The sequence below is a fragment of the Plectropomus leopardus genome, chromosome 20 (genome assembly GCF_008729295.1).
Source record: "Plectropomus leopardus isolate mb chromosome 20, YSFRI_Pleo_2.0, whole genome shotgun sequence".
Lineage (NCBI taxonomy): Eukaryota > Metazoa > Chordata > Actinopteri > Perciformes > Serranidae > Plectropomus > Plectropomus leopardus.
Genome location: NC_056482.1, coordinates 1,371,191 through 1,396,924, shown reverse-complemented (window position 1 = coordinate 1,396,924; position 25,734 = coordinate 1,371,191). Strand labels below are relative to the sequence as shown.

Below are 25,734 nucleotides of genomic sequence, written 5' to 3'. Positions count from 1 at the left end.
TATTTGTATTATGAGAAATATAACAGCTTTTAAAAAGGCCTGTTAAAGTCATGGCTGTATTGGTTAAAGTGGGGGCGTGTCGTGACGTCACTGCGTAAGCGTACGTTACCACCCATATTTGGTTATAGCTTCCTGTGACAGCTCGACGCCCCATGATGGTGTGCATGTTGAGCGTGCTGCAGCGGGGTTCCGTGTTTGCCGCGCGGCTCCGAAACAAGTGCTGGGCGTCTAGTTTGGCGGGTTTTTCAGTCAGATACTACAGCACCAAGACGGCCCCTCACATACCGGGCATGGAGTACCAGGTACGCGCTCTTTCTGTCTCTTCTACCTATCTTTGCACCGGCTGCTAAGAAGCTAGCTAGCCACGAGCGCTAGTTTGACAAGTTTGTAACCCGGGTCTGAATGACTGGCACAGTTTAGAGATGGACAGAAACATGGCTGACCGGACCATATGATACCACATAAACTCTGCCTGGCATGGTGGAGGCCGGTGAACATGAGCTGCCGGAGGAGCTCTTAGTCGCTGAGTGACTGTGCTATGAAAAGTTACTGTGTGAACAGAGCTCACTGTCTGTGCTGCTATCTGTTCTGCCAGTGCTGAGTCAAAGTTCAGCCAGTGTGCTTACACGTGCTCCAAACCTCTGATACCATATGTTGGTTTGAGCGGGGCCACTTTCACGTTATGTGTATTTACCTTTATTATGTTGCTTGTGAGGTTTTAACTCAACATAACTGAAACTGCTGTATCTCAAGAGCCATTTAAACATGAAACTGTTCAGAAAGTCACAAGACTGTTTTTCACTTGTTGCAGCTTTACATTAATGCAAATCAAATGATAGTCACTGTCGCCATTATGTATTATGATACCGTCACCTCAAATAGATCAAGTAGCACGTGACACTGATCCTCCCATATTTACTCCAGCACCATGGCATTATTGCCTTCCTCTCTATAAATTCCATTGTTATTGTTTTATATACAGTATACAGTGCTGTGAAAAAGTATTTGCCCCCTTACCGATTTCTTACTTTTTCTGCACCTTTGTCACTCTTAGCCATTTTAGATCAAGCAAACTTAAATATAAGTTTATAAGATAACTCACAAGTAAACACAAAATGCATTTTTCAGTGCCGATTTTATTTATTAAGGGAAAAAATGCCATTTGAACCTACATGGCCCATGTGAAAAAGTAATTGCCCCTTACACCAAAATAACTTGTTGAACCACCCTTAGCAGCAACAACTGTAGTCAAGCATTTGCGATAACTGGCAATGAGTCTTTCACATTGCTGTGGAGGAATTTTGGCCCACTCTTCTTTGCAGAATTGTTTTAAATCAGCCACATTGGAGGGTTTCCGAGCATGACCCGCCTTTTTAAGGTCATGCCACAGCATCTCAATTGGGTTCAGGTCTGGACTTTGACTAGGCCACTCCAAAACCCTCATTTTGTTTTTTTAAGCCATTCAGAAATGGACTTGCTGGTGTGCTTTGGATCATTGTCCTGCTGCAGAACCCAAGTGCGCTTCAGCTTGAGGTCACGAACTGATGGCCGAACATTCTCCTTCAGGATTTGTTGGTAGAGAGCAGAGTTCATGGTTCCTTCAATCACAGCAAGTTGTCCAGGTCCTGAAGCAGCAAAGCAGCCCCAAACCATCACACTACCACCACCATGTTTCACTGTTGGCATGATCTTTTTATCAAATGCTGTGTTCATTTTACACCAGATGTAACGGGATGCACTCTTTCCAAAAAGTTCAACTTTTGTTTCATCGGTCCACAGAATATTTTCCCAAAAGCTTTGGGGATCATCAAGATGTTTTTTGGCAAAAGTGAGATGAGCCTTTATGTTCATTTTTGTCAGCAGTGGCTTTCGCCTTGGAACTGCCATGCAGGCCATTTTTGCCTCGTCTCTTTCTGATGGTTGAGTCATGAACACTGACCTTTACTGAGGCAAGTGAGGCCTGCAGTTGTTTAGGTGTTGTTCTGGGTTCCTTTGTGACCTCTTGGATCAGTCGTCGCTGTGCTCTTGGGGTAATATTTGTAGGCTGGCCACTCCTGGGAAGGTTCACCACTGTACCATGCTTTCTCCATTTGTGGATAATGGCTCCCAAAGATTTAGAAATGGCTTTATAACCTTTTCCAGACTGAGACATGTCAATTACTTTTCTTCTGATCTGCTCCTGAATTTCTTTGGATCGCAGCGTGATGTGTTCAATATGGCCTACTTCACCCTGTCAGACAGGTTCTATTTATGTGATCTGTTGATTTGAAAGGTCTGGCAGCAATCAGGCCTGGGTGTGGCTATGAAATTCAACTCAGCTTTCCACAATAATATGATTAATCACGAATGCAAATTGAGGATATTATTCCAGTAGGCTACCAAAAGCTCAGTTTGCATTTGTTGTATCAATGATTAATAGGCTATAAAAAAAGTTTGGCATTTGTGTGATATTGCCACAAAAAATACTGCAGTACTATGCTTTGTCATTTTTTCCCCCCAGACCGAATATAAAAAAAAAAGAATATTACCCCCCCCCCTTTTTTTAACAGATATTAACATCTGTACATAGTAATGAAATGTTTGCTTACCATTTTTAGCTTTCTTGTGCTCATTTAAACTAACTAATACTGGATGAATAAAGCTGATTTAGCCAATTGATGGGTTTTCCCCCGAGCTAGTTTGAGCTGCAATAAAAAATTATTTTCATTGTTGATTAATCTGAGAGTTACATGGTAAGATTAGTACCACTCTCCTGTATGGTAAATATTAAGCTACTATGAACGGTTAGTTTGTTGGGTATAAATATTGGAAAGAAGGGAAAACATTGCCTTAAAAATAATCCACCTACCAGCAGCACCTTTACAAAAATCATTTACTGACATGTGAGGTCTTGTTTGATCCGTGTGAAAGCTGAAGTGTTCACTGTTTTACGATGGGTTATGTAACTTACCAAACTGTCTCTTACCTGGAACCAGCTGCGAGCCAAGCAACACTAACATCAATCTTCTGATTGTCATTATTCTTTAAAAAAAAAAAAGGAATGTCAGAGTCTCTCAGTGCTGCTCCTGCAGTGTCACTAAAAGTGAAGAAATGTTACACACACCCACAAAAATCACCAGCAGGAGACAGTGAGGTGGAGCCAGAGGGGGTGTGTGTGTTCGTGCGTGCGTGTGTGTGTGTGTGTGTGTGTGTGTGTGTCTTGATGTGGACGTCATCATACCTGCCAAAAAAGGTGATGCAGCATTGTTAGAGCACATGATCCTGCCTCGGGTTTAGGAGGCTTGACAGAAATGGTAAGCTCTGAGACAAATTTTTTTCTGCAGGATGCCCAGTTAGAAATACTCAATCTATGAGTACATTTATTGTATTTGAGTGAAAACGTCTTGTATTAAAATGATAATAGCATCTGTTGTAGTGTCTGATAGCAGCCGTTGTATTATTTGCTTGAGTTGTAGATGCTTCAGGCTTTTGTCTAATTGCTTGAAGGACAAGGCTGGTGTTCTTTTGTATTTTTTTTTTACAGTAAACTAGGGATAATTACAATTAATCATTTGTTAAGAATTTTATCAGATATATGAACTTTAATTAATTAATCAATAGGTTATGCAATGTCATCGAATTATATGCAAAATGTTGCTCTTAAGTTTGATTAAGGAAAAAGTGCTGTTGTTTATGATAAACAAAGTTTTCATATTTTTTCAAGTAACAATTAATCAGTCAGTCAGTTGTTAATTTTACCAATAATGGATTAAGGATGTTTGCAATTTGCAGCCCTACTATAAACCAATGTCTCTCAGTGCACTCTGACTTCCCTGCCCTGTCTGGCTCTCAGCCCCAAGCTCACTGGTTACTGCTGAATATGTTAAAATATGTAAATCTTTAACAAAGGATCAGTAATTTTTTAGTACCAGCTGAAAACACTACTAAACTTAGGGACTATTTTCAGAAGTGGATTAATCCAAATTTGTTTTTTGCAGCAGAATGTTATATGGTAATGAGTCCTAAAACTCTGAAAGTTGGCAATCTAGGATTTCCGGTTCTCGTGTCTCAGAGTCGACAGGTTGTTTTGAATGGATTTTTGGTTAAAAGCCTGAAATAAGGTCTGTGGTTAACACAAGCTGAAGGGACATTTACATTTTGTTCTAAAACATAAATATGTCCGTAAATACACACTTGTGATTTCTGACGTTTTTATGTCTTAAAAAAGGCGGTTACTAACAAATGGCTTCATAAAACTACAGAACGTAAAACTACAGAACACGGCTTCACAGCCTCATTGTGGTAGGGATGATAAAGTCATGTGACTGTGGTGTAGTTTGTTTATAGCCTACCATTCACTTTTTACTTGGTGAATATATTTAGACTTCCAAAAATTCTAAAAGTGGCGTTCATTTATGAAGATGGTCTTGCTTAAGAAAAATGTGTAAGTATCATAAATGTTTGTTTCCCACAGGGTTTATTTTAAGCAATAAGTCAAAATCCAGTGGAAAAATCGCACATGGTTTTTGACGAGGGAACCAGACTGACCCTAACTTCCAGGCTGACCTACAATAATGGAAAAATAATGACGCTCAGTGGCACAGAGGAAGAGGATAGTTTAAGTTTTGTTATACACTCAGTGCTTGTACTTGATAAATTTCTGTTGGTTTTAATTTGCTCATGGAATTTATTGAAGAAATGTATAGAATATCATCAGACTTATACAGCCGTAAATCATCATCAGACATTTCCTTTAAAGACAGTCTTGTCCAAATTCAGATATTAAAAAAAACAGCTTGCAGGTGTAGAAAAGATTGATTTGGACTGCAACTAATAATACATTTTATTATTGTTTAATGTGTTTTAATGCATGTCAGAAAACTTTAAATTCCTGAAGCATCTTCAGATTTTTTTTAACTGACCTACAGTCTAAAACTTCACAATGTTAGATAACTGAAAACATTGGAGAAGTTAGAGATGATGCTTGGCACTGTTCCTTTAAAAATGAGTAACTTTCTGGTGATAGACTTAATAGTGAACAGACAGATCATTTCGGGACTAAATCTTTCCAGGTCCAGTTTAAGGAGAAGTCGGACCTTCTGATCTGTTGTTAGCTAACCAAGACAGCGGGGTCATCTCTGATGGATAACAGCTGGACTTTAATAGATTCTACTGTCAGACAGCCGGTCACGAGACCCCGACTCTCCTCAACCTCAACATGTCGCTCTCAATTAACATGTGCGTGTAAAATTAAAAGGTGTCTGTATGGTTACTTCCATGGCTGACGGAAAAAGTACACAAACAGATTTTCTCTTTTTTTTTGCTCCTATATAGGATTTGTTCTTATGTTATTAGTGCACATTGTTTTTTGGGAATTACTGATGTTAACTTATTTTATTTTTTAGTTAATGTTATGAGTGGTTTAAAGCACTTGTACCAAGATGAGAGCAAAACATTTCGTTTTCAGAGGCCATTCATTGTCACCCAGCACAAGGAAAAATAAGTTTTACATTTGAGGAACATTTAAAGAAATGCATGAATATCATTTAATAAAATTAGGATTTTTTTTTAGAGTAATTATAATGACTGGATTAAGGAAATATACTGTACTGTATGCATTTATCCATATGACTGTAATATCAGTTACCACTATCAATGTGGAACAACCTGTTGGAATGAATGCGTTAAAGAGTCATGTTTCATCTAATTTTACAAAAACCATTTAACAAAAGATGAAACATAACCTTCTGCAAAACAAGAAAGTTCTGTCAGATGTCAGTGTTTGATTGCTGGCGCTTCACTTGAATGCTTGTTTTCAGTTTCATGAGTGTCAACCCATTCTCATTCCAAACTCGTCAAATAGCGCCTGTCAGTGCTTTCAGCGTACGAGTGTGACACCAAAAGCCACCTTTCATGTCCAGCACACGCGGTAGACGAGAGTGCCATCGAATAGAACCGGTGGTGTTGTTATCATGGCAGAAAGCCGGATGGCAGTGAGCATGCCCACATGCAACACATGTGGGCAGGACAAAACTGGTTGTGTGCGCTTGAGACACTAAAGGACAGCATCAGGTAATAACTGCCAGTAACCACATAAGGAGTGCAGGACTTCACCTACCTAAAACTTCATAGGTTGACGTGGAGGGTACAGTCCGAGTGGCACCATGTGATGAGTTCAGAGTGAGAACAAGTTGGTCTGTCAGTCTCCTTGTGTCTTTCCTGACACAACTAAAATCAAACTTATGTACATTAAATTGTAGAGATAAATGGTGAATCCATAATGGTACATTGTTGCCTCAAGGCAACATTTGCATTTTAACAAGTTTCCATTACTTAATTAGCAGATAAAGTACATTAAATGTCTAAAAAATAAAGCTTTACTCATATATTATCAGGAATCAATTTTGTTCTAGACTGAAAACGGCCAAGAAATGATAGTTCAGAAATGACAATTCAGACAATTTTTGTGAAGCGAAATCGCTGAGCTGATCGTTTGAGAAAGTCTGCAAAAAAAGGGATTCAGCATGGCCTCCAGAGTCATGTGACAAATTTAAACACTGCTGTTGGTTCCTTATGGTCCCATTTCTGTTTCAAGGTTTTGCATTATAACTGGGGATGTATTGTATGAGTGTAAAAGGCCAAAAATGGGTATGTTGCCTTGAGGCAACATCGTACCATAGAGGGTTCAATTAATTAAACCTTTTTGCATGCATACTTGTACTGTTAGCAGCGTGCTGCATTACTTTGAAATCACATTTACTTTAAGTTTATTTAACAGTCGGCCTACATCAGTTTCACTCCCGCTGAAGTTCTTTTTCTTACAACCTTTTTTCGCGTCATGTCTCCAGTCTTGTTCATGTACCACACGTCACACCACGTCTTTGCACATGGCACAAAACCTGCCCTTATGTAGTGTTTAGGTGGTGTTACCTGTGCGAACAGGTGACTTATGATGAGTGGGATTCATCATTGAGCGCATGTGGGTAAGAGCAGATTTGATGCATCTGGAGTTGACTTTTCTTATATTTTATCTTACCTGAGAATTAAGTGAGAAAATGTAAGAGAAATTTAAGAGAATAACAAACTGTGACAGAGCAGCGGTCCTGTGCTGTGCATGTTTTGGTTGGTTGTTTTTAAGCGTGCTATGATTCTAAACATTTCACTCTCTGGTGTTACTGCAGGACGCCATTTGCACTCTGAACACACTGCAAACCAATGCCAGCTGTCTGGAGCAGGTACGACAGGAGCGCAGCAACCCTCAGCTGCAGCTCCAGGCCATGAGAGGCTTCCTGGAACGAGCCGGCCTCACAGTGAGTCTCTTACAGATCCAGTACTACACATGGAACAGTGACGACATCAAAGATCACATAGATATGACAGAGCTCTTTGTGATTTATCTGATGTGTGTTTGTGTTTCAAAGGTGGAGGAACTCGACCACCTCAATATCATTCATGTGACGGGAACAAAGGGCAAGGTGAGCTAGCTAACTCCTGCTAATATTGAGCTCTAAGCTCCCATTATGCAAGCTCTGTCAGAAGGTCATGCAAACATGTTTTCAAACGTGCGTTCATTCACTGAGGACACAAACGGTTGTGACAGCTACACAAGCGTGGCCTCAGAGTGTTTGCGTTTGTTTTTCAGGGGTCAACATGTGCGTTCACTGAGCAGATTTTGAGAAGTTATGGCTTCCGCACAGGATTTTACAGGTAAAACTGCAGTCTGTCGAGAAACTCTACACTATTTGGGGGGAAGGGGGGATTTGCAAGTACATGGGCCTCATGCTCTTTGTTTGTAATTAGATATAGTAGAGCAAGCAAGCAAGCAAGCAAGCAAGCCAGCAAAGGTTATTTATATAGCACCTTTCACAAGACACCATTCACAAAGTGCTTCACAAACAAAATAAAATAAAATAAAAACAAATCATAATAAAATATATAAAATATACAATGAGAGCAAATAAAAACACAATTCCAACATAAAACACTATGCTACCCAAATACCTGTCTGAACAGGAAGGTTTTTAACTGCTTTTTTAAAGACTCCACAGAGTTCAAGAATCTAGCTGGGAGACTAGTTTAGGGGCTGCCAACTGGAAGGAGCAAGCGTTCCCTGGGAGGAGGATCTAAGGGCTCGGCTTATACAGTATTACAGAGTATTACTATTTAACCACCACTGTACCTGACCAGTAACCCCTCCTCCAATGGCAAGTACACATAAATAAACATAAATACACAATAATACAACAGTACACCTTTTGGATTTAACTGTCTCTCAGTCATGGTTTACTGGGTTAATTACATCATAAACTCATCATCATCACACTTAATTCAAACTCAACAGAAACAAAGTAAAACCTAACTCTTCTTGATTACTCTTGTTAGTGTTCGAGATAGTAAGTCCACTGTTCAAACCATCACCAGCTCTGGTTTGTTAAAAAAAGCTTAATTCACCAAGTTATAAGTAAAAAAAAAAAACCATGCCTTTATTACCCCATCTCTGCCAGCTGGCCGCCAGCTGTTTACAGTCTTGTAACATACTGCAAATGCTGTATGTAACACAACAGAAGTAGACAACTTAGCTTTTGTGGCTACGAGGTTAGCTTTAGGTCAACCATCTTGAAATAATATGTGAACGCTCCCGAATCGGAATAGCAGGTGTTTTTCTCGCTCTTTCCGCTTTACTAACATTGCACGAATGCAGTATGAGCTGGGGATCACGTGAGGTCAGTTCATGTACCAGAAAGAATGATAAAGGTGTAAAATGCCATAATGTCTGCTGTGAGAAGGATTCTTTTTTTCACTGAAAGCAGGGTGACTTTGCTTTTGTTTATTTCCTCAGTTTTGCAGGTTGTGAGTCCTCTATCATAAATAAGTCCTTTTAATGTGCACTGAAGACCACAGCGACAGTACCATATTGTTGACAGAAAGCTGCTAACATAGATAGCTAGGTATTTTTTTCATTTTTATTTTATTGTACTATTTTATTTTCTTTCTTGTTGCTACGATTTATTATTTGTATGTGCGTTTGCCGAACTGTGACTAGTTCTTTTTTTCTTTCTATTTTCTGGGAAAGAAGCATTCAATTTTGAACAAACATTTAGTTTGAAAAGAAAAGAAAAACTCCATGTGGCGATACAACATCATTGATAAGGGTCTGTTGTCATAGACCTGCCAGTGTAATAATATAAATCCATAAATTACATGTGAAATAGGCAAAATAATGCATGTTTAACATTTATATTTATTGATTTCCTTACACTGGCTAAACACTCTTCTTTTGATGTTTGTCATAGCTCTCCACATTTGGTACAAGTCAGGGAGAGGATTCGAATCAATGGACAGCCCATTGGAAAAGAGCTCTTCACTAAATACTTCTGGCAGGTTTATGGACGGCTGGATGAAACTAAGGTAGGCCATGTAACAAGGCACAGATGCACTCCACACAGTCATTTATTCATGGCTGCCCGCCACAATGAAAACATCTGCCTTTTGTATTTTTGGAGCTGGACCATTCATTAGACTGGACCATTCATAGAGCGAGAGAGAATTTCACTTATCCACCCCGTGACACAAACTCCTCAAACTGCTGCTGAGGAAAAAAAGGAACTAACCCATTGCTTATGGACCTGTGAAAACATCAGAATTTAAAGAGGGGATACAGAATGATAAAAGAGACACACACAGATTCTAATTCTGTAGGAAACAGTGGATACAAAGCTTTAAAACAGCCCTTTAACTGTTGTCTGTTGAACTAAAAATGGACACGTTGGACACACAGACTAACCATGGCTACTAATTGGCTTCACTCATGAAATGATTCAACAGATTAACCTTTAACTGTCTGAAAGAAACAGCTGGCGTTCCAAGCAGTCATGTCTGTGGCATTTTACCTGATGTGCATCAGGTTTTTGTTCTGCAGAGCTTCAGCCTGTATTATCAGTGTCACAGGTTGTAATGGAGTCAATAGAAAATGAGACTCCTCATGTCAGGATGAGCATGACCCTCATGTGACAGAGCACTTAGTCACATTACTAGCACTCAGTGTGCAGTTTGACTCATTAAGGAGGCTCTCACATCAGGGCCACCAGCCCCCAAACTGAGTACACTTTACCATAAAGTCCAGTTTGTTTGTTTAGTATGGAGTCTGTATACCGTCCACTTAAAAGAAAGTCTTGAACGGCTCAGTGCACTTGGATACTGTGGTGTAATCACCTGTAATCAGGTGTGAAAACCAACTGCACCAAAACAAGGAGTGGACTGCTATTTAGCACAAGTAGAAGCAAGCCAGTAGATTTGACAAGGCGTTTCTTAACATAACATCACTCTTCTTTGAAATCTGCTTACCACAATAACAAAAATGCAATCAGATATCAAACAATATTACTAATGTGAACGCTGAGCAGCAAGGTTTTGGGAGGGAGTGGTTATCATACTCAGGCATGGTATGAATCAATCTTGTCTAATAATAAAACACCCTATAAATATGACATTTGGCACATTTTCAACCTTAAAGTTTACACTTAAATGTTTTAGAACGAAGTAGTCATTCATCAGACACTGAGTCACATCAGCACTGATTGAAGTCTCCTTTCAGGTTGTCCACCTAAAGAATGTTAGTCCAATATTTACTCTCCTTTCAGCTCTGTTCGAGCCTCAAGCAACTCCAGAGGGAAATCTCTGCTTCCTCAACTATGTTCACCAGCTGGTCTCTAACTTTGTCTCTCTGCTCTTTGATGCTGGACAACAAGTGGACAGTTGGGTTGTTAGAGCTTTTTTACTAAACATGAGCCAAACATTAGTGTTGTGGGCCCTAAAACCAAAACGATGAATGCTAAAAGACACCAATAACCTCTGTAGAGATGAGAGGACTGGTTATTCTGTTGGTTTATATCACAAAGAGCATCTTTCACATTACACTGCATAGCAACTTTGCAAACAGATGTTTTATTCATTCCTTTTTCCTTTGATGTCTTCAGGAAGCCCATGGAGGAACGATGCCGGCATACTTCCGCTTCCTCACCATCTTGGCCTTCCATGTGTTTCTGCAGGAGAAGGTGCGAGTATGGACTCATGTTTCTTGGGAATATACATATGCAGAAGAAAACAAACCTTTCTTCAGAGATGAGCCATTTTGGTGGTCTGTTTTAGTGCAGCGTTTGAAAAGCTCAAAGACTGTCCACAATGAAAAAAGTTTCATCCTCGGAGCAAACTTTCCTGGCTTTATGGCCTGTAGTTGTTGAGATGTCTAGCTCTGGTTCAGTGTGTCTCATGGACACACTGATGTACTGACATGCTCGTGAGCAGGACAAAAAGTGTTTAATTACTAACTTGCTTGAATCTAAGTATCTTTTCTTTTTTTCAGGTGGATTTAGCTGTAATTGAAGTTGGAATTGGTGGCGCTTATGATTGCACCAACATTATAAGGTAGGACTCAATATTTATAAAATGATTGTAATTTACTCACATGTTTCAAGCTGGAAAGACTGAACTACAATTTCACTGTCTTTGCTAGGGCACAAATTGTATTCATACTTGATATTTATTTGTCTCAAAATAATTTAAGTTTCAGAACAGACTTCAGATCAGACTATAGGAGCATCATGTTACATATTAACGAATGAAAGCTTTAGCTTTAGTTGTGCATGACTGAAATGTTACTTTGATACAGCTGTAATATCTGTAAAGGTTTGGACCCAATAAATGCTGTCTGTAGTATCACAATAAAAAAATGCTCAATCACCACTATCACACTTTATCAGAGAGCAGAGATCACTTAGAGTGATTAGTATGGCAGAGTGTTGGCACTGAAGCTGCTTTATTGTAGACAAGTTTACTGTGCATGTAAACTTTCTGTTCTTGCATAGTCACATGTTCAAGTTCTAAAACCAGTTACATTTTAAAACATAAGGCTACTGTTAAAGGATGTTGCTATATTTTCCATGGCTCTCTGTTCTCCAGGAGCATGCTCACCAAAACTTTTCTCCATGCTCCATAAGATTAGTTCACATTTTGGATATGATTAGGATAATAATATTAAAGATAATAATGTTAAATGGAGCATAATGCTGCAATATTGTAACAAGAAGCTCTGACACACAGGTTTTCGAAACAGAGCCTTTAGTTTGAATAGAGGAGACATTAGGGGTGGGAATCACATCACGATACGATATGATACACGATACATTATACATGGTCCACGATGCCGATATTATCACGATACAGCAAATCTGCGATAATAGATATATTGCAGGAAAATCATATAACGATACATCACAAAATATGTCTAACTAGAGAATACAAAATAGTTGTAAAACGGTCAAGTGCAGGAATAAATATTTCTGGTTCGGTACTTCATACCCTTGGCTCAAGCATTATAGCATCTGGTGAAAGCCTTCATTTTTGACCACGTGGTAGGGTCGGAGGTCCTTGCAAATAAAATTCGCAATTGACTTCATAATGTTGGCGACCCTCGGGGACGAGAAAGGGAGCTTTGCGCTGAACATTGCATTCACGGTTGCATGTTTGCTAACGTTAGCATTAGCATCAGCCACTTTCTTAGCAAGGAGATCAGGGTGGTGGCGCTGCAAGGGTCTCTGCATGTTCGTGGTATTTCCTGTGTACTTCACTTTTGTCAGACAGTTCTTACATACTGAAAAGCCTTTGTCATGTTTGTTTATCCCTTCAGTGTTGTAGAAGCAGAAGTGTATCCATAGTTTGGATTTAAATGAGGCTTTTTTTGTATGAGCATGTAAATACGCACAAACATAGGCAAGACTGCATACACATGTAAACATATGTCCATACCTGTGTAAACATACACACACACAAACACAAACAAACTCCCAAGAACGATGAACAAGATGACCCCCCGCCCCTTCGCCCCACCTCACAAAACACAAAACATTGGTTATTTATACTTACAGACACAGAAACAGGCACAGATTTAGATGGGCAGTAGCTTCAAGTTTGTGAAGTAAGAGATAAAAGGTTGCCATTTGTGAAAAAAATGTATCAGTGCATCCTCTTAAAGTATACTTAATCTTCTCAAGTTTTGAAAAGAATATGGTGTCCTTAAGCCACTGGGAGATGGAAGGATACTTAGCAGACTCCCAGTGTAATAGTTGGCAATGTTTTGCCAGTAAAGATGTAAAGGCTATAATGTCCTTTTGAATAGAATTAATGCAAGTGAAGCAATCAGGAATACCAAATATGGCAATCAATGGGGAAGTCTGCAGATTTACTCCAAAAACAGGGGACATAGTACTAAAATACCCTGTCCAAAAATCAGTCAGGCAGGGACATATTGATTTTTTTTGTCCCACCCCTAGGAGACATTGCTATGAAGTAGATGAAATAGATTTAATGTTTAAATATTAAATATGTTCACACTCTTTTAAAAAATCACTTCATAACCTGGCGAGTATCAAGTCACCATGACTGGCCAGTATGAAGGTAATAATGGTCACTTGGCTCTCATACAAACGGTTTGTTACAACAGGTCACCCAGTGAATGCCTCTCCCTCCAAAACACAATTTCCTTTGTTGAGCTCTTTGGCCTCAGTCCAGAGCTCCACTGACCGCCGCACTGAGTGCACTGATGTATGTCAAATGTTCTTGGGTCATTCAGTGTCAAGTTGGAAAGAAGCTTTTGTTTTTCCTGTTAAATATTTTGGCTGAATTTATAGAATTGCATGGGGTATTTTTTGCCGTGGAAATGTTATTAGTCGATTTGGCATAATAAGCCTCATATCTTGTCCAATTTAATCATGTAAAGAACCTGTAACTTTACACACAAAAGGCACTCAAACAGACTCCGTTTTCACACAAATAGTCATGGTTCATTGGTCATTTCCATGGGCCTGTAATGCATTATATGATATTAGCTTGTGCCTCTCATTCGTTTGGATCTGTTGCACACCCTCTTCCCTGTGCACTCTAGGAGTTATATTTATGAAGATATTGAATCCTAAATATAGTTTTTTGTCCAGTATGGGTTTTGTCAGGGTGCAAAAATAACAAAATTTATTAAAATAACAAAGTTGTTCTTACAATCTAGCAAGAATATTTTACAGAATTATCTGTTAGTTGTCAAATAACACATATAAGAAGAGAAAAAAAAATCAAAAATGTTAACAAACCCAGATGTGATTCGCCACAGCATGACCTTCATATCTTTTGGCAAGGAGTGCAAGTACATGTTTTGTACTTTGCATCCAGTAACTGCACTTTTTGAATTTATCCCTGAATAATCTTTAATGTTTTCTTAAGTTTACTGAGTGGTTGAAAGCACTCGTACCAAGATGAGAGCAAACGGTTTCGTTTTCAGAGGCCATTAATTGTCATTCAGCACAAGGAAAAATAAGTTTTACATTTGAGGAACATTTAGAGAAATGTGTAAATATAATTTAATAAGATAATAATAATTAATAAAATAAATAATTATAAAGACTGGGCTGTACTTGGTGCATTGATCCATATGACTGTAATATTACTTACCAGTATCAGTGTGGAACAACCTGTTGGAATAATTGCCTTAAAGAGTGTCAAGCATGTTTCATCTAACTTTACATGAACCATTTAACAAAACAAAAAAAAAACTATCATAACCTTCTGCAAAATAAGTAAGTCAGATATCAGTGTTTGATAGCTGATGCTGGCGTGCCCACATGCAACATGCATGGGCAGGACAATACCAGTTGCGTGCGCTTGAGACGCTGAAGGACAGCTTCAGGTAATAACGGCCGCTAACCACATAGGGAGTCCAGGAGTTTCGCTTCCCATGGATGTGTTTGTGTGTGTTTCTACACTTTACCATGTGCCTTTTTTTGCCTAAATATAATAGTTTGTGACTGCCTAATCCCAACCTAATCCCAACCATGACAGTCGGCAGTGATGTATAAACATTAGGACCGTGCTGCTTCATCCCACTATGTGCATTTCTTGGGAAATGTTTGGTGAATTGACTGAAAGGGGGTCCACACAGCAACACTATTGTAAAAACAAACTCTCACACAACCAGTGCAGTATAATCCAAACCTCATTCATCAAGTCGTATGCTCAGTATTCCCATGCTCCTTCATGCGCCTCTTCAGAGCCAGACTCCATTGGTCTACCACAGCTCCATCAGTTACTTAGTTTGTGTTATTGTGTGACTTTGATGTTTTAAAGAGTTAGTTCACATTCACCAAAATCACATTGAAGTGTCTGTTGTTTGGCAAGATGCCAGATGACCACTTGTAGTTACTGACACACTGTCACCATAAAGTTTTAGTTTTTACTGTCATCAGTGTTATAAAAACATTTTTGTCTTTTCTCCTCTGTTCTTGTGTGTCCACAGGAGGCCGTGGGTGTGTGGCATCTCCTCTCTGGGTATAGACCACACTCAGATTCTTGGGGACACCATTGAAAAGATCGCCTGGCAGAAAGGAGGCATCTTCAAGGTGTGTTTGAGCTGCGTGTCAGCTGCAGCACATCTAGAGAAATGGTGGTTCACCGTTTTTGTTTTAGGCGGGACGCTCACATTTGTTGACTCTATACCACTTTATACTGCAGTTTAAGGTCTCTCTCTGTCACAGAGATGAGGAAATACAAAGATGTTTGTTTTACCTCAACTTCCTTGCTTCCCTTTCAAAACAAAAGCTATCTGACTGTGTCTCTGTGGACAGAATGCCATCAGTTGCTATACAGTGCATTTTATTTTTAAACATTTACAGGATGTGGTTGTCAGCTGTGCGGGAGCTTGTATGACTTCATAAATGAGAGAAATAAGTGCTTATAAATATGAAAATACAGTACTCATATCAGCAGGCAATGTATGCCTTAAGGCCCAGTTAAGGCTGGTCTATTCTGATGCAGAAAGAATGTACTGGTTATAATTATTTATGTTAGAGAAAAGTTATAGTGTTATTCAAATTGCACTAATTTTACTGTAAAAACTGATGTTTTGTTGAACTGCTACATTTGAGGTTTGTTATTGTAACAAAGAGTAACTGTTTTGTTAAGTGACTTGAATTTTACAATGTTTTTTTTTTTATTTTACTGTTGGATTGCTAAATGTAGATTGCACTACATTCCTTTTACTTGAGTGGAACAAGCTCATGCATTCATTTTATTTTGAAGAGACTTAATATCAGACTGTAAAACTCAGATTACTGGTTAAGACTGGGCTATTTTTGTTGAGAAATAATACCCTGCAGTGTATGACAAGTTTGAAAGTATTATTTTTGGTAAATTTGTTAATATATTAATCGAGTAATAAAAAATGATAGATCAATTAAAAAAATTGATAGGTTAATCAAAAAAATAATCAATAGGTTAATTGATAAAAAAATAAACATTAGGTGCAGCCCTAGAAGTAATACGATAAAAACATTCTAGCTTTTTGCGCTTTAAGTGTCATCATACAGTCTTTACTTTACTTCTTGTACAGTATTTTCTACTCTGCTGCTCTGTCATCTCATTGGCTGTTGATGTGTTTCCAGCCAGGGGTTCCTACCTTCACAGTCAAGCAGCCAGAGGATGCCATGGTTATGCTCAGGAGCAGAGCCAAAGAGATCAGAGTGAGCCATCATTCAGACTAGCACCTCTGTCACCTCAACCTCTGTCCTCCAGCTGCTCACTTTTCTCTAACAGACTCTCGCCTGTTGTTGTAGTGTCCTCTGTGGGTGTGTCCAGATCTGGAAGACTACCAGGCAGATTGTGGACCTTTGCGTCTGGGCCTGGCAGGCCAGCACCAGCGCTCCAATGCCTCCCTGGCCCTCCAGCTGAGTCACACTTGGCTGCAGAAAAGATGTCTACCAGGTGGGATTGGATGCCTACTAACATATTAACAGTATGTCAGTTCATAAGAAAAGCAAACTATCTTTGGGATCAGCCTCGCTGTGCAAACTTGGCAACAATACAGCATGTTGATCTAAATACATGCCTGAGCCACTTTCCCATAGAACCGCAATCTGGCATAGCTAGACGTAAAGACTACAGCAGCTCAGGTAAATCACGAAGAGTTTAAAGGCACGCCTTGTTCCAACTTCTTAGAAACACTGTGATAAATGTGTTCCTCAGATGTCAGCTCTTATGTACAAGGAAAACAAAAAAAATTAATAAACCAAAAGAAACATTGTTAAAGGATCAGTTCACCCCAAAATCAAAAATCTATATATTTACTCCTAACTGTCATGCTATTTCTCAGTCCAAACAGTTTTTGTGTGAGTTGCAGAGTGTTTGAGATATCTGCTGTAGAGGTGTCTGCCTTCTTTCCAACATAATGGAGTTAGATGGCACTCAGCTTGTGGTGCTCAAAGCACAAAATAAATACATATGAAAAACTCAACAGCAATGTCTCTCTCCATAAATTATGACCAAGATAATCAAGCTAATCCTTTGAGCGTGTTGTGAGCAGTTTATGTAGGAACTATTTTCTTTTCTTTCTGCTTTCTTTCTCATCTCAACTGCCTGTTCTACTAGCAGTGACTGACCTCTGGTGGTTTGTGTTGTGCACTACATTTCCTCGATGCTGTATATCAGTTTAGCAGAAAGAGGGGAGTCTGTGTTTTTGTTGAAAATCATATGTTATGGATTTCCAAATACCCTCATAAACCATAATACCTTGATTCCACCCCAAGACTATAAAGTGCAAAAAAATAAATTTAAAAAACTCAACAGCAATGTCTCTTTACATAAATCATGACCCGTTTGCTCAAGATAATCCACAGAGCTTGTTGTGTGCAGTTCCATGCAGGAACTATTTTCTTTCAACCAAACTACACCCACCATTGGTATCGCTGTGAAGACAGAAGCGTGCATCTACTGCTAGCTCATCTAACATCACTGAGCTAACAAACGTCACAGCATAGTCAAGGAGGACATCGTTAATGTTTACATGTCACGTTGTCATGAGCCTTGTTTTCCATGAGTAGATACACACTTGATTCTGTGCAGTGATACAGTTGGTGGGTTTCGTTCAGCAGAAAGAGAATTATAAGCTCTGTGGATTATCTTGAGTAACCGGGTCATGATTTCTGGAAAGAGACATTGCTGTTGAGTTTTTCAGATATATTTTTATTGGTGCTTTGAGCATCACGAGGCAAGTGCCATCTAGTTCCATTATACATCTGTAGACATCTCTACAGCTGAAGAAGTTAAAAAAAAAACAAACAACTTTGTAAAACCAGAATTAAGCGGGTTCTAAATCTTGTTTCTGTAAATGTCCTGATTGAAGCCAAAGCTGACATCTGAGTCTGAATGGGAAAGAAAACCCAAACAGACATCAGTTTTGTGTATTTCCTGCTTGAAAAGTTTCCACAATAAGCTGTCCTCTCTCAACAGATAAAAGCTTCCCCTCCACCCATGTTGAGAACACAGCTGTACTTCAGGCCACTTCCTTTAAGCCCAGCCCCATCATGGTGAAAGGTGAGTCCTGAAGAACAAGTACAGTAATCATTGTCAAAAAAGGTAATAACAGATATCATTCTGCTGTTGCATTTTGGATCTCTGACTGAGCCCATTCAATACGGTAACATGTTGTCACCCTGGAATGATAAGGTTCTATCTTACGTTTTTGTCAAAATTGAGTTATTCATATATGTTTTTAAAGATATTTGCATTTATTAAAACTTTTTGTTTAGAAAATAAAAAAGTTCACATAATTTTTGTCTTCAGAATGGCAACTGTTCAGAAAGCATACAGAATCTTATGTTTCTAAAGTGGTGATGTGACAATTCAAAGTAAGACGAAACAGCATCACAATAGTTACTGTAACATGAGCAGTAAATTTCACTGGCGTGTCAGTGTGTATGAATGTTAAAGCAGCAGGTGGCACCTTGTACAGAAACCTCGACCACCAGTTTGTGAATGTGTGTGTGTGAATGGGTGGATGTGACATGTAGTGTAAAAGCACTTTGAGTGGTCCAACAACCAGAGAAGTGCAGTAGAAGTGCAGGTCCATCTTAATTATGTAAAAACATCCTGTCCTGATTCTGTTTCAAATACACATTAAAACTCTTAACATGTAAAAGAGCCACAGTTCTACTTGTGACATTTGTGAATCAGGATTTTTAGAGATCCAACATTAAGCAGTTGCCAGGTTTAATGGGACATCATTCAGAACGGTTGTGTGTGTGTTTTGCTGTCAGGGCTGGCGGACACAGAGTGGCTAGGAAGGAATCAGACTCTGAAACACGGAGCAGTCACCTACTTCTTGGATGGAGCTCACACCATGCGCAGCATGCAGGCCTGCGTCCACTGGTTCAGAGAAACTGCAGCCCAGCATGAGAGGACTGCAAGGTGAGCGTCACATGAAACTCTATGTGACTGTGCACTATTCACTGCTGATAGGATGAGAGTAACTTTACACAGTTATTACAGGAGGTGCTGACAGTACTTAGGCTGACTGTATTACATCAGAGTTAGAGTGTATCTAGTGTCATACATCGCATTGTGTTTTAGATCACTCAGGTGACGGCTGCTTCATCATTAGGCAGCTTTCCATTACAGATTTGTGCAAAACTTTAGTGATATTTTCAAAGTATCAATAATGCACAATTGTGAGATGACTGTTTCCACTGAGTGATGTTCTGTGACTTTTCCTCTGATAACATTCCAAGAAGCATGATGATGGATGTTCAAAACATTAGCAGCTTCATTTCTATTACAGCCACCACACTAGCTGTCATTTTTTCCAATCCAAGGTCACGTATGCGTGTTATGGAGCCATAATAGAAAGGCAAGCCCCTCATACGAGAAAACGGACACGTATGAGGGATTTCTGGGACGTCATAGTCAGCGATTTCACAGAGGAATTGTGGATTCAAAACTTCCAGATGATTCGCTCAACTTTTGAAGAATCATGTGATGCAATAACACCTCTTGTAGCTGCTGCATCTTGAGGGAGCCAATTCTTACTGACAAGCACATAGCCATAGCATCATGAGACTGAGAAAAGACAAAAGAGCTACCTCTTGTGCTAAAATGAAGGCTCCTTGCTTTTGCTGAACAGTTTCTCAATCAGTGAAATGTTGCTGATATAAAGTTTTGTCCCGTTTGTGTTTCAGTGGACCTGTGGTCAGAGTGTTGCTGTTCAATGCCACAGGAGAGAGAGACTCTGCAGCCATGCTCAAACTGCTGGTGGTGAGTAACGGCTGCTTCCAGCAATGTCTGGAATCATTGTTTTCACAGCTAATAGGAACAGTGTAATCATGGGTTTTGTAGTCTGTATGTAGCATCATCTTGTATAGAAAATGTGCAAAGTGTGAGGGTGCCCAGTAGCTCACATGGTAGAAGAAGCCACATGTGCAAAGGTTGTGTCCTGGCTGCAGCAGCTGCGGGTTCGATTCCAGCTAGCACCCCTTAGCTGCATGTCATCCCCTCTCTCTCCCTTCTTTCACACTTAAGATGTTCTGTCATATGAAGGTGAAAACACCCAAAAATAGTCTTGAAGAAAGTGTCTAAAGCATGTTTTTTTTACCATTCCAGGTAGTTTTCTTTTTTTTTTTTTTAAAAAAAAAAAAGTATTCCAATCTGTAGTCGTGCTACAGCTTATCATTATTTTCATTTGCAATTAATCTGTTGATTATTCTAAAAAATTAATCTAAAAAAATTGTCAGAAACTAGTGAAAAATATTGATGTTTTCCAAAACCCAAGAGGATTTCCTCAAGTGTCTTGTTTTGTACTCAACCCAAAGACATTCGGTTTGCTGTTTTAGAGTAAAGCAACTAGAAAATAATCCTATTTAATGAGCTGAAATGAGTTTTTGCTTTAAAAAATGTAATAGTTGACAACTAATTGATTTTTCATTGCAGCTCTAGTTTACACTATATTTGCATATTAGAAATATATTAGACTGTTGTTTATTTCCCATGTTCATTGCTACTGGATTTCACACAAATAAAATGAAAATACGTTCGGGATAGACAGAACTATGATCCGATTCATTTATCTGTCCTCTTTATTATTATCTGATGTACCTCTTGTTAATATTTGTGTATTGCTATTTATTAGTATATCTTAAGTATAATTTTATGGATCCGAGAGATGCTGTGCTCTTTCGTTGTTTTATTGTAACTGAAAAAACAGACTGAAAATTCCTGTTCAGACTGCACCGTGGCCCATCAAACAATTTGAAAACATCGTTCTCATTTTTAGTTGCAGCACTGGAGGCAGTGGAGAATATTAGCTGAAACTGATTTCTTATGCGATTCTTACATTTTTTTGGGTCGTATCTACATGGTTGAATGAAATGATTGTTACTTATTAATGTCCTTTTTTTTCTCCTTGTTTCTTTCCAGCCGTGCCATTTTGACTTTGCTGTGTTCTGCCCAAACATCACGGAAGCCATCGCGTCTTGTAATGCAGGTGAGCTCACTGAGCCTGTGGATTTTTGGCTGTTGGCAACAAACATTGAAGTCTCCCTAACAGGATTACACCTGTGGTTTTAACTTGTTATCTACAAATCACATTTACTTTCATTACTTATTATTTCCAGAACATAGTTAAGTTTTAAGATTTATCTAAAGGAATAGTTGAACATTTTGGGAAATATGCAAGTTTGCTTTATTCCAACTCTGAGACTTAACTACTTAATTTTTGCAATTTGCAGGACATTTATTGCCTAGTTGCTCTTTCCCTTTCTCCCTCATTGAGAAAGAAATCTATCCGATTTGCTCGTCTGATGGGTTTGAAGGTTTATTTACTTGTGGCAGGTGCCTGAATGCTTCACGAGAAAGTGATGTCATCATTTTACATCTTTTGTTTTGTGTAAGATTAAAGAAAAGTCAAGAAGCACGTTAAAATTGCCCTTTCTTCCAAATCCTATCTGTAATACTGTTTCTTGATTCTGTAAAATATTAACCCCTTGAAATCTTGATCGACACAAGCATTTAAACTTCTGAAACTTAAGCAAGTTGGTCTGATTTCTTTTAAAAACACGGGGTAAAGGAAATCGGCAATATGGCAAGACATTTCCCCAAAAATGCAAGAATTTTGTTAAAGACAAAAAAGGAGAGGTTATGGAAGATAGTGAGAACATTTTCAAAGTTAAAAGTTTTTTTTAAAAAAGTCATGTTTGAAATAGAGTGACAAAACAACCTTTTTTTGAAAAAAAAAATGCAAGGGAAAAAAATGTTGCAAGAATTTTTTTTTTTCACTGGTTTCCACACATGAAAAAAAAATTCAGAAGATAAATAAGGCTCATTTTTCGAAGTGTTTCTTTTTGTAATACTAACATTGACCACAAGAGGCTGAAGCACACCACCACCCATGTCCTAAACTGGACCAAAAGCATCCATCTTCTTCCAGGGAACTTTTCATTTCTCTCTGCACTCTAAACACAACATGCATCTTTGTGTTAGCAGGTTATGTAACATGTATGTCACGTCTTTCTTTTGGCCATGTGCCATACTTGGCGCTAATCTGCCGTTATGACTGTACTGTATTGTCAGCAAGTCAGATTGAGGATTAACATTTTATGGCCTCATGTAGAATTATTCAAATTCTGATATATGAGTACTTTCATGTTACATAAAAGGTTATGGTCATAGTGGTCACCGTCACTTGCAGCAGTTACAGTACACTGTGTTTGTGTTTTTTCCTGTTTATTATCTTTAAATAATTATAATTATGTCTTTAAAACTACGTTATTTCTTTTTATTATTTATTATTATTATTATTATTATTATTATTATTATTATATTATTTATCAAGTCATTGCTTCGATTTTTTTCACATATTTTTGTTTTGTATTTTAAGGTTATTTTTTGTAACTTTTTTTGGTATTTTCTTGCAAATTGCTGGATCATTTTTTGCTAAGTTGCTCATGACCATTTTCTATGTTTTTGAATGAAGTCAAGCTAATTTGTTCAGGTTTCAAAAAGTGGATGTGCTTTTGAGTTACAAAAAACCCCAAACAATTAACTTCAGCCGTCCTGTCATTTCAATACTCCCAGACCAGCAGAACTTCAATGTGTCGGTGGAGCACATGTTGACCCGCTGTCTGGACAACGAGAGGAGCTGGCATCTCCATAACCGCCCGGGGGACAACAGAGGTCCCCAGCTGCTGATCGAGACCAGCTTGCCCCTGGTCCCTGAGAAGAAAGCAGACACCTTGGTTTTCCCCTGCATCCTCAGCGCCCTCCAGTGGATCACCCAGGGCAGGGACTCGGTGCTGGCTGACGCCGCCAAGAGAGTCTTACCAGTCAAACCAAGCGTCATGGCCAAAGCTGCTCCGCTCTGCGACGCCGCAGAGATCCACGTCCTCATCACAGGAAGCCTCCACCTGGTGGGAGGAGTCCTCAAACACCTCGACCCCGCCTCGTCCAAGTAAACGGAGCGTGTGAAATTGAAAAAAAATTAATTCAAACCGTGAAATAATGGGATGTTCTGTCAACACGCACATCTACCTTGAAATCCTTTCTTTCTGTATAGATGAGGTCATAGTGGCATAGGCTTTTTTTGGACGGTGACTTTAAGGACTTAGCTGCACCCAAGTATTGTTATTGTCTTGTAGCTTCCCTGTAGTGGCTGAGGCTGGGAGCCTGCTTGTTTTGGACCAAGGCAGCTCCAGGCCTTACAACAGCTTCACCCAGAGCCTTACAGACGAGCACACACACGTGGAGCTCGCGTCTTTAGTCTTACTTGAAGCCAAATATGTTTACAACGGGTATGTTCATGTACGCCACAGTGTGAGCTGAGTTGGCTGAACTGGAGCTGTGTGTGTGCCTCAGTGATGGCAGAAGCCACCAGGATCAACCTGTCAGTGGTGTGGTGGTTATCACATTACATTTATACAAAAACTGTAGATTAACAGCACCAAAAAGTGCTACTGGAGTTGGGAGTTTTTCTGGTTTTTACTTTCTATTTGAAACACTTGACTATTACATGTCACAGTCTTTTTTAAATGAAATCCATTTTGCACGGTTTCTACTTTTATTTTGCCAGGGTTTGACGATGTGTTTCACACACATGCCTGCTAATTTGTTTTTGTATAAGTGTACATATTCTAACACTTATGTTGTAATCAGATGTAACTAAATCAAATTTTGTGTAATTGGGTTTACATTGGAATTATATTGATATTTAAATGGTTCTTAAAGGTCCAGTGTGCAGGATTTAGTGGCATCTAGTGGTGAGATCACAGATTGCAACCAGCTGAAACTCTTCCCATGTGCCAAACGTGTAGGATAACTACAGTGTGCGACAGGAAAATGTGAATGTCCCTATCTAGACCTAGTGTTTGATTGTCCATTCTGGGCTCCTGTAGAACTAACATGGTGGACTCTGTGGAAGAGGACCCGCAGGAGGCTTTGCGCCCATTTTCATAGTGGCCAAACAGCAGTACTCCAATTTCCAGGGTTCATTACGTGATACCATTGTGCCCAAAAAGACTTCTCCCTTTGACTTACAGAAGCTGCTTTTACACAGAGATGGCGATATATAATACCTTACTTTATACCATACCTGCACTTTTCATAGAACCAAACAACAATGACATCATTCCGCTCCAGTGTGTTTTTATACACTGCATCACAGCATCCTGCTATCAAGGGAGGCATGATGAGCGTGACGTCTGTTTCTCGCATGACTTAAAACATATGCATCAGCAGCACTTTATAAACAATATCAATATTAATGTGTCAATCTCAATCGCTTACCGTCTCTGTTATATGGCAGCTGTTGTCGTAGCTCCTGGACCCTCATTGTTTTCCCAGTTTGGGAACATTTATGGCTGCTGTTCTTCTAATTTGAATTAGCCGCAATGCTAACAGCTGCTTTTTAAACTTCCCACAGTGGGTCGCACACATAAACACGTCGTCAATACGTCACACTCATGCCACCCACGATCATGGCAATTTTACAATTTTTGAACATCAAAACCTCCACAAATGACTTGTTTCATTATCAGGGTTTAATCTATTCAGTTTGATAATATTTCGAAAGTCTAAAAGAGCCAAAAGATTAAGTTATTTGATCCTCATTCAAGTTAGCGGAGTACTGAACTGGAAGTCAAGCACTCCGCTGGCTCTGAGTCCAGTAATGCAGAAGCAGCGCTGATCATCTGGGTAATTTGATACAGCGGCGGTTAGATCAGTTTTGCTTCATGAAGCACTGAACAGCTTCCATAGGAATAAACAGGGCCCTGCCTTCAGTGCTGTATCCATGTCTCTTTATATATCCACGGGACGCGCTCTGTATATAGATATAAATGGCTCATTCTAAGTTAACAAAAACACAACAACTATTAGTTTCAGGTGATTATAAACTAATAAAAGTATAGTTATGAATATAATACTGCATTTCTGCTAGTAGATGCCCATACATCCTACACACTGGACCTTAAATGCAAATGAATGATATTTAAATTGTCTGTACTACATACAGGTAGTGTATGTATTAAAGTGAGAGATGTTGAAACTGTATAAAATACACTTTTCATCAGGGTCTTAATGTCTTGGTGATGGATTCAGAAGTCTGAAGCTTCACAGGTGGTTCAGACACGTCCTGTAACCCTGTGACCCCAAATGAGTTTTAAAGTATAAAATAAACCTCACAGACTTTTTTTAATGTTCATGCGGACCCATCGAGACACAAAGCACTTAAAATGAACTTGTCACTTGTAAGTAGTGAAGATGAAATCTGCTGTCCTCTTAAATAGGAGTTGAATAAAAAAAATATGAATATGGAATTTGTGTCTACCATTGTTTTGAAAATGTCTTGGTCTCATCTTTGTCGAGCTAAAACAAGCTAAAAATATGTTTATGATTATA

General features: G+C 39.0%; 1 protein-coding gene across 1 annotated transcript; it reads left to right on the top strand.

The window, feature by feature from the left end:
* Window positions 1-152: 152 nt before the first annotated feature.
* fpgs (folylpolyglutamate synthase) lies at window positions 153-25,652 on the top strand. Its single transcript, XM_042509238.1, has 15 exons — window positions 153-302; window positions 7,161-7,289; window positions 7,401-7,454; window positions 7,622-7,686; window positions 9,273-9,387; window positions 10,956-11,033; window positions 11,342-11,403; window positions 15,317-15,419; window positions 16,461-16,538; window positions 16,632-16,779; window positions 18,304-18,387; window positions 19,110-19,260; window positions 20,028-20,103; window positions 21,262-21,328; window positions 22,918-25,652. The coding sequence occupies exons 1-15, from the start codon at window positions 153-155 to the stop codon at window positions 23,292-23,294; spliced, it is 1,737 nt and encodes a 578-aa protein (XP_042365172.1). The 3' UTR covers window positions 23,295-25,652.
* Window positions 25,653-25,734: the final 82 nt, after the last annotated feature.